At 49.6% G+C, this 13,737-nt stretch overlaps 1 protein-coding gene across 1 annotated transcript in view; it reads left to right on the forward strand.

Moving 5' to 3' along the window:
- LAMA5 (laminin subunit alpha 5) overlaps positions 1-13,737 on the forward strand; it is a 97,614-nt gene that overhangs the window by 37,506 nt on the left and 46,371 nt on the right. Inside the window, exons 3-7 of the mRNA XM_074843364.1 lie at positions 2,844-2,961; positions 6,846-6,964; positions 7,211-7,381; positions 7,857-7,954; positions 12,899-13,014. Of these exons, the coding sequence (XP_074699465.1) occupies positions 2,844-2,961; positions 6,846-6,964; positions 7,211-7,381; positions 7,857-7,954; positions 12,899-13,014 (622 nt within the window). The remainder of the gene's footprint in view (positions 1-2,843; positions 2,962-6,845; positions 6,965-7,210; positions 7,382-7,856; positions 7,955-12,898; positions 13,015-13,737) is intronic.

The raw sequence follows: 13,737 nt of genomic DNA on the forward strand, positions 1-13,737 counted from the left end.
CTGAGATACTGTGGCTGATCCAGCAATATCCAGCAAGAAACCAGAGGTTCTTGTTCTTCCCTGTGAAAAGCATCAATAAAAGATAAAAAGTTAGCATGCTAGCCCTGGTCTTGGATATTTAACCCAGCCAGTGGGGGTGGGACTGGCCTTTTAGAGAGCTCCCAGCAAGCATGGGTGCAGTTCTCCCCAGTGCCAAATGTGTGTACATGCACAAACCCACATCTCCCATGACTTAAAATGTACTGAAAACAGCTACATCATCTTCTTTCAGCTAGAGGGGGCTCGTACAGGTCATGAGCCTGTGCGCTGCCCAACCCTGCCGCTCCCCTGTCCCAGGAGCGCTTACACTAGGGCTTGCAACCAGCAGCACTATGTTCTTTTTTTGGCTGTTATTTTCACTTTGTAAAGCACTGAGCCCTAGGCTTGGTTTTGCATCAAGTTTCAGTTTGTGCAAAAAAACAGTGCTCACCATGCACCAATTAGACTGGATTGTAACCAGTGCTCTCCAGAGGCATGGGACTTCTCAGAGCTAGGAGCATGCAAGGAGATTGAACTTGAGGACATTTAATTAGGATCATTTCTCTCCAGCGTGGAATTGAACAGCAAGGAGGACCCCTCCAAAAAACTCCATGGGATTTACTGACTATAAATGCATGGCTGGCTTTGCAAAAAGATAAATGCAGAAGGTAGGGATATGCCTTGCATTTCTAATTTTATGTTTGTGGTTGCTGTTCATTCAGAGCAGAGGCTCTCCCAGTGCCTGAAAGCAGAACACGTGCAGGTACGTTGGAGCTGCAGTGAATTTTGTCCAGCTAAAGGCTATGCCAGATTCCAGCAGGAGCACTAACTTATTCCGTGTAGAATAAAGCTGGAAGAGGATTTGCAGTGGAGGGAAGGTATAACTTCACTGGCTGGTACTCAGCCCTGTTCCCATGCCAAGAGGCAGATGTTAAGCTGTGAGAACTGGGCCTGCAGAGAGAGCAGCTGCCTGAGCTGAAGCCTCTCGGGCTTCACTAACAAATAACAGCTCTGCTGAGATGGTGAGCGGGCAGAAAATGCTGTTCCTCCAAGAAAGCTTGGTCTTGTATGCCTTGACAACATGTAGGTTGCAGAGGGGAGTTAAGGCAGGATTTAGGTCTGGTTTTCCTCAGTTTTTAGCAACTTGAAAAGGAGGTCTGTTTCCTCCTTGATTGGGCTCACAAGTCTTTTGGCAGCAGGGAACCACTTTGATTTCTTCATTCTGGATGGCACCAGTCCTTACCAGTGCAAACCCCGAGAGTGGTGACAAGTCCCACCCTCCTGCCCATTCACAGCTGAAGTATGGCCCCTGACCTACTGTGCTTCAGCATCACACAGATTTCCCAGCTGGATCTTGTTCATTCCTCCCCGAGCATCTCTCTCAAGCCCCCTTAGCCTACACCCGGGTGTAAGTTCAGGTGCCACCAGCCTGTGGTGGGAACCAGAGCAATCCCTGATAAGTGGAGGAGAGCCTCGTCCAGCAGGGGCCTGATGGAGTTTTTGTCTGTGTGTCCTGCTGAGGAGAAGGCTGAGCTGGTGCCAATCCACAGGGCTGCACCCATCCTGTTGCTCCGTACCCACACAACAGCGCTCAGACCCCCTCGTCTGAACGACCATACCAAGACGTGCTTTATGAATGACGTAGTAGATTTAAATGCCTCTTTCTTGTCTCTTCCCTTTAAAAAGCCTTCTATGGATTGTCGGGGCTATTTTGGAGGCATGTTATTGTTAATACTCGTCCTTTGGCTCAGCGATGTGTGTGGCCAGGGCAGGACCAAGGTACGTGCTGCTGTTCTGGCCCTCCTGCAGCTGGTTATGGCTGGGGCGGGCAGGCTGAGATGGGCACGGAGCCGTCCTTTTCCTCCCCTTGCTGAAGTGTCCCTCTGGAGACCTGATAGTCTTTGGGGGATGTATGCTCATACAGCACCAACTTGGTATGAGGAGGAACTCCTGAGCTATAAATCTCTCCTTTTCAAGTACTAAACTCCCTTTTGGGTTGTTTTTGACATTAGGAATTTTTTCTGATAAGAGAACTTTATTTGCCTTTAAATATCACTTTGTGACAGGATGATGGAGTGGGGATTCTTGGAGCGAGCCTGTGCCAGCCGGAGAAGGGAAATTCTGGTGGGGCTTTTGTTTCTCCAGCACTGACATTTTAGCTCTTGAAAGAGTATATTTACTTTATTCTTGGCAGGGGTGTGTGTGCACACGTCAGTGTCCAGACAAATGGGAGCAGCCCAGTGTTGTGCTGAAGCCAAGTGGGTCTCCTGCTCTTCCCTCCCGGTGGCACCTGGGGAAGAGGAGCTGTGCTGGGACTTTTCTGCAACCAACTTCTAAACACAGGCTGCATGGGTGAAACAGGGCTGCCATGTGGAGACCCTTAAAATTAAAAAAGAAGGATTTTGTGATAGTGTGTGCAAGGTGCAGTCGGATGTTCCCAGGCTGCCACCTGTTACTCCAAGAACAGCCCACAAGCCAGGTCCCCCAGAACAGCTTCATAGCTGGTTTATAGTGCTGCCTGCTTGGGTCAAGGCTAAGTCTAAGGTGTAGCCCAGCACAACCTCCCGAGTATGGCCCGTAGCCACAAAGCCTGGGGTTTGTTTGCATTCAGACTGGTGGGAACTGAACTCCCTAATCTGTCTCTCTCCAGCAGCCGTGTCGTATCACGATCCTTTTAGATATGGAGGATTTTGCTCCACAGGCTGCTTGTGAGCAGCAGGATCTGTGAAGTGCCAGTTTGTTTATTTGGCTTGGATCCCACTAAGCTCTCCTTGATTTTCATGATGCCTCAAGCAGCCAACTAACTCTGTATTCCTTTCTTTCAGCTCTTCCACGTAGCATACGTCCTGATCAAATTTGCCAATTCCCCTCGTCCTGACCTCTGGGTGCTGGAGCGATCGACTGACTTCGGCCTTACCTACGAGCCCTGGCAGTATTTTGCCTGTAAGTATGCCAGAGTTATGAGAGAGCTGCAGCTTAGTGACAGGTAGCGAGGCCACAGTGAAGGCCACTTGCTCTTTGTGCAAATATGAGGCTGGGTTTGGAGTTGTTTCTGTGTCGCTGCGGCAATGTGGTACATGTCCTCTGTTTCTTCTGCCCAATAAGGCTGCAAGAGTTGAAGCTTAGATCAGAGCAGGTGGGTGAAGTTGCAGCACTCCTCAGGGCAGAAGAACTTTTTTGCTCTCTGGGGCTAAATGTATTTTTTAAAGTATTGTCATTGGTGCCCACCCAAATCTGTGTGAACGCCAAAGTTGGCACTAGTGTCAATAGTTGGACATTGCTGATCTAGGTCTGGAACGTGAGATTTCTTATCATTTCCTCCCTGCCCTCCTCTCTCTGTCTGTCTGCCCTGTATTGTATCTAGACTGGCGTGTTTCAGCTCCTCCAGAACTAAACCAGCGGCTCGCTTCCAAGTGGCTGCTGTAATAGAAAAATCTGGAGGCAGAAACAATCCCCTTGCACTTATCAGTATGGAGATCAGATACAGCCTGTGCAGGGCAGGGAACTGCTGTCCTGCTGCTGGGCAAGGTGGGATCAGAGATCAGGATGGTGGCTGCAGAGATCCAGTCTGTGCATTTGGCTTCCCTGTTCTCTGATCCCTTTAGAAACAGCTGGTTCTACAAAACTCATCTCCCAAAGGGTCTGTGGGGTAGCTGAATGCTGAGGAACTTGTTAACCACCAGCCCCTCCCAGAAGCAGCAGCAGTAATTGGGAGAAGATGTGAGTTAAGATCTACAGCCAGAGCTTAAAAGCTGGCAAGGAAGGACCTCGGAGCACACAGAGGCCTCACCTTGGGCTGCCCCTAAAGGCTCATATTTCTGGCTTACCTGTCAGCCTGTGCTTGAGATTTTCTGGCCTTCTCTCATGCAGGAAGGAGCTGCAGACATTTTACTTGCTGTGTTGCCTTAGCGTGGTAGCTCCTCTCCAGTGAGGGTGTTTCCCCACGAGCACAGAGAAGAGGGGAAATTACTGCTGTCAAATTGCCTGCTTTGTTTTTTTCTATTTTCTCTGAGAATTTCTCTTCCAGCTCTGAAGCCTCTCTTGGGGCCCGTTGTGGTCACGTTATTGCATGGTCTGGGGCTGAGAGGGGAGCTCTTGTCCCGCTTGCTCGTTCCTGCTTGTAGTGTCAACGCTGCAATGTCTGGAGTCCTCTTCCCTCCCACAACATCAGGCCCTCTTACTACCCCCCTTGAGAATTGACATGCAGTGACACAGCCCAGTGGAAAATTCCCATGGAAATAAAGAGGTGGCTGCTCCAAAACCTGCCAGATTCGCGAGCACAAGAAGTCCTTTGCGGAGGTTTATTTTTGGCATGGGGAATTCTGTAGGTGGTCTAATAAAAACACGGGTCAGTTCAGTAACAGGGTTAAAAGCAGCCAACAGAAATGTAAGTGTTCTCCAGAGCAAGCCTTGCCATGGGTGACACTGACCCCGCCAGCTCAGCGCCGCCCCTTGAGCCCTGCTCATCGTGGGGGGTGTTCGGTGCCTCGTGTCCCCCAGCAGTGAGGAGGCTGCTGAAGAGCTTTTGGGCTTAGCTCTGTGGGGGGAGGGAAAAATGACTGTCGTGGAAAGCATCTGTCAGTGCAGCTGATGGGTTCTCTTGGGTAGCGAGGCTGGAGGGACCATGGCAATGCGAATCCTCCGTGCATTGCGACGGGGAGGCACCGTGCTTTCCTCGGCCACCAAAGGAGAAGCAGGAGCGCTAGGGAGAGATTTATGGTGGTGTTTATCTGCATGAAGGGTTCCCCACACAGCGTTTCAAATGGGGACAGGACATGAAAGATGCCCAGTCCCAGCTGTCCATCCAGGCCCACGGAGCCTTGTCTGCCCCAGCTCATCGTGTTGTGCAGGATTAGCCCATTTCGTCTCGCTTTGCTGGGCAGTGCCACCATGGAGGGGAAGGCAGTGATAGTGCAAAGCGAGGTTCTGTCTTTTATCTGCTGAGGGTAAGCTTCCACAGTCTGCTGTTTCCTTAAAGCGTTGCTGTGGTTTAAGGCTGATGGGTTACTACTCTGTTTTGGCTCAGAGTGCCCGGCTTCTGGCTCACATGGTTGTGTAGATTTGCAATAACTGGAGGAGTTCTTTGGTCTTCCTGAGTAGCTGCTCTTGCTGAGCATCTTGTTTCCATGCTCAGCCATTGCAGTGCTCTGGGAATCAATCATCTTGAGCCAGTGGTGACAGGTTCCTCACTTGGGGCTTCAGAATAAATTGCCTTTAAAAAAGCACCTGGTGAAGCAAAGCTTGGTGGCCAGAGACCTGATGTTAAATGTTTCCACACCATCTTCCCATGGATGCAACTGAGCTCCTGCTGTTGCCAAAACAGTGTTTCATGGAGCGAAGCCACGTTACTGGAGATGAGGTGTGGGCGGGTGCAAGTCGGAGGTGAAGGCAGGGGAGGCAGAAGCTCTCTGTGCTCCCCCCTTCCTGTTCCTCCTGCTTGGCTTAGCCTACCAGTGCAGCATCTGGAGAGAGGGCCATGCCTGCTGGAGCCACATTGCAACAGATTTTGGAGGATTATTCCCATGAATTAGGTTAATGTTTCCCCGTCAACTCCCAGTATGATCTGAGCAGTGCTGACAGGAGCAGCAGGTTGTGTTGGCTGCCTTTTCTTCCTTCTCCCTGTGGAAACACCCTCAGGAGAGCTACAGCAACATGTGCTTCAGCATGCACTGCTGAGAACTCCTAGCGCAGGTGAAACCAGAGTGGGAAGGAGCAGCAGCCTTTGTCCCAGGCTCTTCCCTGGTGGAACAGCCCCAGAGAGTGGCCTGAGAGCAGCACTGTGTAGGTTCTTGCATGGGTAGATGTGGTTTGCTCACCACCCTGAACAGTCAGGTCCTGAACTGCCCCAGCATGTTCACTGTGGTTTGGTTGTCTCTGCCAGCACAGGGATGTCAGACATCCTGGGGATGAGGGTGCTGGACTCGCGGAAGTGGCTGCGCAGGGAAGCCAGGACATTCCTACAGCTGCAAGGACAGTCTTGGCACGCAGTGTCCCCAGAGCAGGTTGCAGGGCCAGCAGTGTGACTGCCTGGTGGTGCCTGTCCCCGGGCTTTAGCCAGCCTTGCATTGCCACTTAGTGGCAGGAGCCCTCGATTGCTGTCCCCAAGGGGTGGTTCCAGGTGGCTTTGGCATTTCTGTTTTGTAGTGATGGTTTAAGAGTGATTGCAGAGTTCAGAGTAAGGTGGGAGAAGGAGACATCCTGCAGGCAGTTGCTCTGTCTCTCCCGAATGCTGCAGATCCGCTTCCCACACCTGCCTGTCCACCCTGCCTGGTGGGAGATGTCGCAGTGGTGGCTGTGGCTTGTGGTTGCTCCCGTGGTGTGGTTCTGTGCTAGCTCACTCCTCAGGACTTACCCAAGAAGTTAAGGAGCCATGTGAAGGTGATGGTACAAGCTCCTACATCAGGAGCAGAGTTCTAGCAGCAAACAGCCCTTTGTCAGTCCAGTGGAAGCAGTGTAGCAAATCCAGTGCCAGCAAGCCAACAAATTCAAACCAGGGTTAGATGTCACGGTGGTTAACTGTGCTTAATGCCAAAATTAAGGGATAGGTTTCTATGCAGGTGGTTGCAGTAGGTGCAATGGCCATTCTCACTCTCCTGCAATGAGGTGATTTGGGGGGTTTTCTGACCATGTTACTCTCATAGTGACTCCCTCCCTTAGTGGAGTACATGTATGTTAGCAGTGACAGTTAATGATACAAGCAATCTATGTAGTAAATGCTTAACAAAGAGTATACACCCTTCTCTCTTGTTGGTCAGTGTGGGAAAAACTATACAGGGCTCTGAATTGTTCCTTTTCTCTTACTGCTCTTATCTCTGGTTGATGAACAGCTTCCAAGAGGGACTGCATTGAGAAGTTTGGACTGCAAACTGTGGATCGTATCACCAAGGATGACCATGCCATCTGCACTACTGAATACTCCCGGATCGTGCCTTTAGAAAATGGGGAGGTGAGCAGTTGCACATTTTTATCACCTAGAGTTTCCAGGGTTTCTCAGTGAATGTAGGTACTCTTATTAATTGGTTCCCTCTTGACTTTTGGATGCCACTTAAACTACTCAAATTAAATGAGACTGGCAGGGAACTGATTCAGTCATCTTGCAGGGAGGTAAAGATTGGGTTCGGCTGAGGGAGAGATTGATTTCCTCCCGCCTCACAGGATTACACAGATTTGTCTTCTCTCCTTGCATTCACAGATTGTTGTCTCTCTGGTAAATGGACGCCCGGGAGCCATGAACTTCTCCTACTCTCCTCTCCTGCGGAATTTCACAAAAGCCACCAACATCAGACTGCGCTTCCTGCAGACAAACACGCTGCTGGGGCACCTGATGGGCAAAGCTTTAAGGGACCCTACGGTGACAAGAAGGGTAAGGCAGGCCTTGATACCTCTTGCTAATGAGGTGGAAGTGTTTGAGGGCTGTGTGTGCCACCTCTGGGGAGAAGACATCCCTGGGTGTTGCCCATGGGGATTTTCTCTCTGTACTTGTGCTCCCCAAGCTGAAGGTGTCTGTGGCAGATGCCACTGCTGCCGTGGCTGGAGCTGGAGGCTGCTTGGGAAGAACCGTGCTTAGCACCAACAACGTGAAACTGGGAAACACCTCTTGGTGTTGCAGGTGGCTTTCTGGCTGTGCTGAGAGACCCGACTTGTAGCTAATGGGCTCTATTAGTGGTGGTGGGTCTTACCATAGGCAGATATTGCAGCCTACAAGGTCCAGCTTGTCGCTGTAAGGGAAATATCCCAATGCATCGTTTTACTGGTAAAGTCCTGCTGAATCCTGGGAAAGGCAGATATGAAGGTTATTCGTAAAGATATTAATGACTAACTTTTCCTGTGCTCTCCAGTATTATTACAGTATCAAAGATATCAGCATTGGAGGGCGCTGTGTCTGCCATGGCCATGCAGACGTCTGTGATGCCAAAGACCCAAATGACCCTTACAGGTACATTTTTCAAAGTCCCAGTTCTGTGTAAAAACATTTGAACTGTTGTGCTAAGAGTGAAAGATACCAGTGTGAGTTTTGTCCTCTCTTGAGCTCATAATTGTGCCAGCACTGTTGTTTGTGGCTCTGTCCTGAGAACGAATCAGAAACTGGTCCAGTCGAAGTAGCAAAAGCTAAACATTTTGTCAGGCCGTTTTTCAGGCAGATCAGCTCCCTGGTCTGGTTTCCCTGCCCACAACTTTGCTATCCCCATGGGAGCAGAGTGCTGGAATGGGAGGGTGGGTGTGCAAAGCTGATATGTTGTTGAACATGGAGGTTTCTGGTCAAAACCCAGGGCTGTTTTTTGAAGTTGTTCAGAGAAGTCTCTTGCTTCCCATGTGGCTTCTTAAGAGTTGGGGCAACGCTCTCATAAATAAATGGTCTCCCAAGAAACCAGAGATTCTACTGCCCATTTCTACTCATAAGAGCCATAAATCGGTTATGGACGTAGCTAAACAGCTACTCTTTGCCAAAAATCAGGAGCATGCAAAGCAGTTACATTATGGCTCATGGGATTCTTCCCATCCGCCTTGGCAGCTTGAAATACCAAAGAGCTCCTTCAAACCATGAATGTGTTGCTTCTTAGCCATCTGTTCGCAGCCTGAATGTTGCCTTTATGAAAGGGATGGGTAGATTCAGCTGGATGAGGGAAGCTTATATTTCTTTCTCATCAGGATCATGTAGAGCTTTTGGATCTTCTAAAATAAAATTCCAGTGAGTCTCAGCCAAGGTTAAAGCTGCTAAGTATTAAAACAAAGATGTATTGGTAAGCAAGTCTGCCTTAGCGTGCCAAACTCTCTGACAAAGGGAAGTTCATAAATATTTCAGTGTACAGTTCCTTGGTTTTGTTTTAGACTTTGGTGTTGCTGGATGCACACTACACCTGTGTACTAGGGCAGAAGGGCTTCATGGTGCGAAGTGATTCTTTAACAGAGAAACGCCATGGCATTTCTTGGGTGTATCGATGGCTCAGGGCTCTCCAGGAAGAGAGGGAAAATTTGAGGGACAAGAGGTGTGTTGGGAATCCTTGTTCAATGCCACTTCTGCTGATGACTGTCTCTGCCTCCCAGAACTCCCCTCCTCCACTCTCATTTGGATGCATTTGGCAGCTTCGCTCTTGGCCCCAAACTGTGCTCTAATGTTGCAGCACATGTTCGTAAGCAGCTGTTGCATTTCACCCAGAGCAGATTGCTCTTGCCTGGAGGAGAAAACATTTCCTACTTGGGTGCTTTGTACAGTCGGCACATAACATCTGTAAAGCCCTTTGGGATACATCAGGACAAGGGTGCTGGGTAAATAGAAGAACATCTCATGGCATTGCTGTACCCTCTTAGCCAGCTCTGGAGCACAGAGAAATCAGCAGAAATATGATACTTTCAGTTGAGAAAATGAGTAATTGGTGAAACGCTGACATATTCTCCAAGGCTCCAGCAGCAGCTGTGTTGACAAGCGGGCACTGCTGGGCAGTCATCCCACCCCTTCTGCCCTGGTGTAGCACAGAGCCCTGCCATAACGCTGCATGACGAGGCATCGCAGAGGCAGCTGGGGCTCAGACACACTGTCCCTTCGTGTCATGGGCTCCAGCTGCCAAAACATGTCATTTCTTCAGAAATCTGTGTGACCTGTCTTGAGTAGGAGGTGCGGTGTGTCCCTCTGCACATGTCCTGCCTTTTCAGATGCCAATGTGTGACAGCAACAGGGCAAGGAAATGCAAATAGAAGGAGACAAGGAATGTGAATTGGCCTGACCTTATTAAAAATCCCAGTTATGTCTCAGCCTGTCTGGGAGGTCTCTGCTTCTCATTTTAACATCCCTCTTCTGCACATGCCTGTGTTTCTTTTGCCTGTTTCCCAGAAAGGCAGGATGAGCACTTTGATAGAGGTGAGGTGAGCTAGAAATCTTGGCAAAGACTTTAGGACGTGATGGAGCATGTTCGTGAGCTGACTTCCTGGCTATAAATGATCATGTTTATCCAGCTTTGGAAAGTTTCTCTGAAGTGCCAAGTTGCAGAGACTGCACATCCAGCTATGTTAAGTTGGCAGTGTGTCCGGTCCCCGTGTGAGTGTGTATGTGCAAGGGCCTACAGTGTGTGGGCAGATGCAGCCTCCTCAAGGGTCCTTTGCACTTTTCACAACTGTCTCTCCTTGCCCCAAGACCGAATGGGCTGAATTAAGCGGAGGGAAGGAAAGTTCTCCTGGTTAACACCAGCAGGACCAGGCACAAACCCTTCTCCTGGCAAACCCCGTGAGCAGTGTGATAAGCATCATCAGGGACCTGGCATGTTGCAGATGGAGAGCCCAGATGGGAATGCAGCCGCTGTTGATGTGAGCTCAGGAGAACCCTGCAAGTGCTCTGCATCTGTCTGATAAGAGCAACTGTTTCCATGGGTTCACTGCCCCATCATGGATGCCACAAGAGAGGGAACAGTTGGAGAGTCCAGCTGCAGCTTCTGTGCCTGATGCTAATCAGCATGACAAGCCTGGCTGGTCAGAAGCAGATCTGCAGGAGACCAAGAATGCTTTCCCACTGCTGGATCCTGAAGGCTAGCTTGCTCTTTCCCATTTTGGAAGGGAAAGCACCATGCATGCTGGTAGATTTGTGCCGTCTGCAAGTCTCTTTTGCAGATGATTTTCCCTCAGTACAGTCAGAACCAGTTAGGGGAAGGGGCTTTTTTTTCTTGATTGTGCTACTCGGGTGTCCTGGCCAAATCCAGATGCTGTAGTGCTTGTGTGCTGCTCTCAGCTCTGACACAACTGCTCCCTGGAAACTGTTTATAGTCTCTGTTACTGAGCATCAATTCCAGTGGGAAGACTGTGGTTTTATTTTTTATGGCAGGATGACCAGGAAATATGTCCTACGTGAACACAGCCGCTCCCTCTTCTTCCTTGTATATATTCAATCAATGAAATATCTAAATATTGTAGTTTATGCACATTTGTCCATAGTTCATTAGCAGCACAGACTCGGCACAAGGTGCGGTAAAGCTGCCATGATGGATGAGCTCTCTGAGAGGTTGTTGCTAACTCTAGACAGCAGAGACTAAATAAATAGCTCCTTCTCCATCTGAAATGTGCATCTTTACTCATTGAATGCCATCTTTTTGCATTCTGGGAACTGAACCAGTGCTTTTCAAACATCTTGAACATTAAAGAGCTGGGGTGCGTGGCTGGAGCCACATCCTCCAGCCAGGGAGATTAGCACTGCTCAGCAGGTTTATAAGTTCCCTGACTCAGTGACCGTCTTTCTCCACACATATGTATATGGGTGTTAATCTTGATCTCCAGCTGCTGCCATGGAAGAAAACCATAAAATAGTGTTTCCTTGAAAACTGTGTTTCCTGAGTGGGAGTCAGCCAGGTCAGAGGTCTGCGAGTGGTTTCATTGCAGAGGCATGGCCAAGGTTTGCCTCTCATTGAGTCTTCCTGTTGGGTCTGCAAAGCACGGGGAGAACAAAGTTCTTGGTGAATGTTTCAGGGCTCATTTCTGCCTCTTGGGCTCCAGCCAACCTCTCAGGGGCTCAGTTTCATGTCTGGACTCTGCCAGCCACAGCCCAGCCCGTGAATGTGGGTAGGGACAGGGCATCACAAGCGCTCAAAGTGCTGGCTGCGGCCAAGCGTTTCATGGCATCTGCAAGGGGAGGACCAGGAGCAGGGCTGGGACCTCCTGCCTCTCAACCCCTCTGGCTGAAGCAAACATGCTGAGTCTCGATCCTGCCCGCATTCCCCCAAACTTTCAGATCATCCTCCATTTCATTAAAATTAGTTCACTTGTCCCATGCTGCTGCCTCTGTCTGGCCATTCACTATACATACACTTGCAGGTCCCACATCTTAAAATACATGTAGGTGGAAACCATGACACTTAGCTCGCTGCAACCATGGAAGAGTGTATCTGCACTCCTGCAATTCACCCAGAATGACTGCTCCATTTGTTTCTAATGTTTTAAAAAATTACATTTATTTTTAAACACTGCTTTTGAATGGAAAAGCATTGGGGGAGGGAGAGATGGGAGTGGCAGACCAGCCCTGAGGGGAAATGAGTAATTGCACAGATAAAAGCTGGAACATGCTGTATTATCCATAAGTCTAATACAACAGAAAGCGTTTGTGTTGGATGGGAATCGCCTTCTGCTAAGTGGAAGTTTTGGAGATGATGTCACTGATGTTAATGAATCACCGTTGCGGTCGAGCAGGGACGAGATCCGTCAGTCCACTGTCGAGATTTCTTGCCTGGCGCCTCTGGAGCTGCCTGTTTACCCAGCACAGCCCTGCCTGTGCCGGCTCAGAAAAGCAGGAGGTGCATTTCACAGGGAGCATGGGGCCAGCATCTGCTCAAAGTCTGAATTCAAATTTCTTGACCTTCCTCTCTGCAAGCACAGGTATAGCTGGAGGACCAGATGGGACCCCTGTGGCCTCATCCCTTTCTGGCTCTGGGCTGTCATTTATTCTCTTCACGCTGCTGCTGCACGGTGGTGGGGACATCTTTGTGTCCCTGCACCACGCTCTTTCCCCTCAAGTAATTTGCTTCAGCTCAGGTTTCTACCGCTGCCACCTCCAACCATTTCACACTTTATTGCCTGTAGAGCCGGCTAGGCAGTGGCACGCTGATTTTTCTCTAGTTCTTGTCTCCCTGTGAAGAAAAGAGGAGTGATGGTGGGGGAGAAGGAAGGGCGAGAATGACACTGGAAGAGCAAAGTTTGGTGTTTGACTCAGGAAAAAAAAAATCAATTCAAAAGTTAAAAAAAATGCCTCAAAAGCCTCTTTTTCAGAATATTTGGATTAACAAATATCACCTGGTGTATCTGACTAGCGATAGTTCTGCACAGCAGGGTTATGCGTCGGCTTCCCATCCCACACATCCCCGTCATCGCCACCAGCTTGGCTGTACCTCGTTCCTCTCCCTTGCAGGCTGCAGTGCGACTGCCAGCACAACACCTGCGGCGGGTCCTGCGACCGCTGCTGCCCCGGCTTCAACCAGTTCCCATGGAAGCCTGCCACTGCCGACAGTGCAAACGAGTGCCAGCGTAAGTTGGAGTTGGGTTTTTCCTTCCTTTTCCAGCTGTTTTTCAAAGCACGGATTGACCATGTTTCTCCAGCCCCTTGACCTTGCAGTGCAGAGAAGCCGTTGGCTGAAATGGTGGGGTTTGTGGTGTGTGGTGCTGGGTGAAGTGGAGATCACTGGCACTGCAGACAGGACAGTTTGCACAGTGGTAAATCGTGTTCAGTCGAGGCTCACGCAGGGAGGCCCACGGGGTCTGTATGGGACTTTGATTCTGCTAACGTTCCAGTTCCTCCTCCGTGTCCAAGGGTTCCTGCAGGCAAGTCTTGTTGCTCAATTCTGTCTCCAAGATGAATTACATTTGGATGTGTTTACATACAGGACATCTTTATTTGTCTAGAGAAACCTTTGGTAAATGCCGACAACAGAATTTATGCTGCACCGGGAATGCAGAGCACGGAGTGTAGTTACATCACATGTTCTCTTATAAAAGCAGGGCGGCAAGGGACAGTTGGATCTTAATCCTGTGGGTTTGCAAAGAGCACCCTCACCGGGTGCTGATCTTTACCGCTCACCTCTATCCCACATGGGATAAAAGAGGGGAGAATGTTGCCCTCTAAACCAGACTACTTGAGGCCCCAAAGTTGGGTAATTTCTCTTTCTCACCTATACATGCCTGCATGTATTTTACTTCCGATTTTGTGCCTGCTGCTTTTTTCCAGTCGCACACTAGATTTTGTGAGAGAGT

Source organism: Strix aluco, chromosome 17, assembly GCF_031877795.1.
Source record: "Strix aluco isolate bStrAlu1 chromosome 17, bStrAlu1.hap1, whole genome shotgun sequence".
Taxonomy (NCBI): domain Eukaryota; kingdom Metazoa; phylum Chordata; class Aves; order Strigiformes; family Strigidae; genus Strix; species Strix aluco.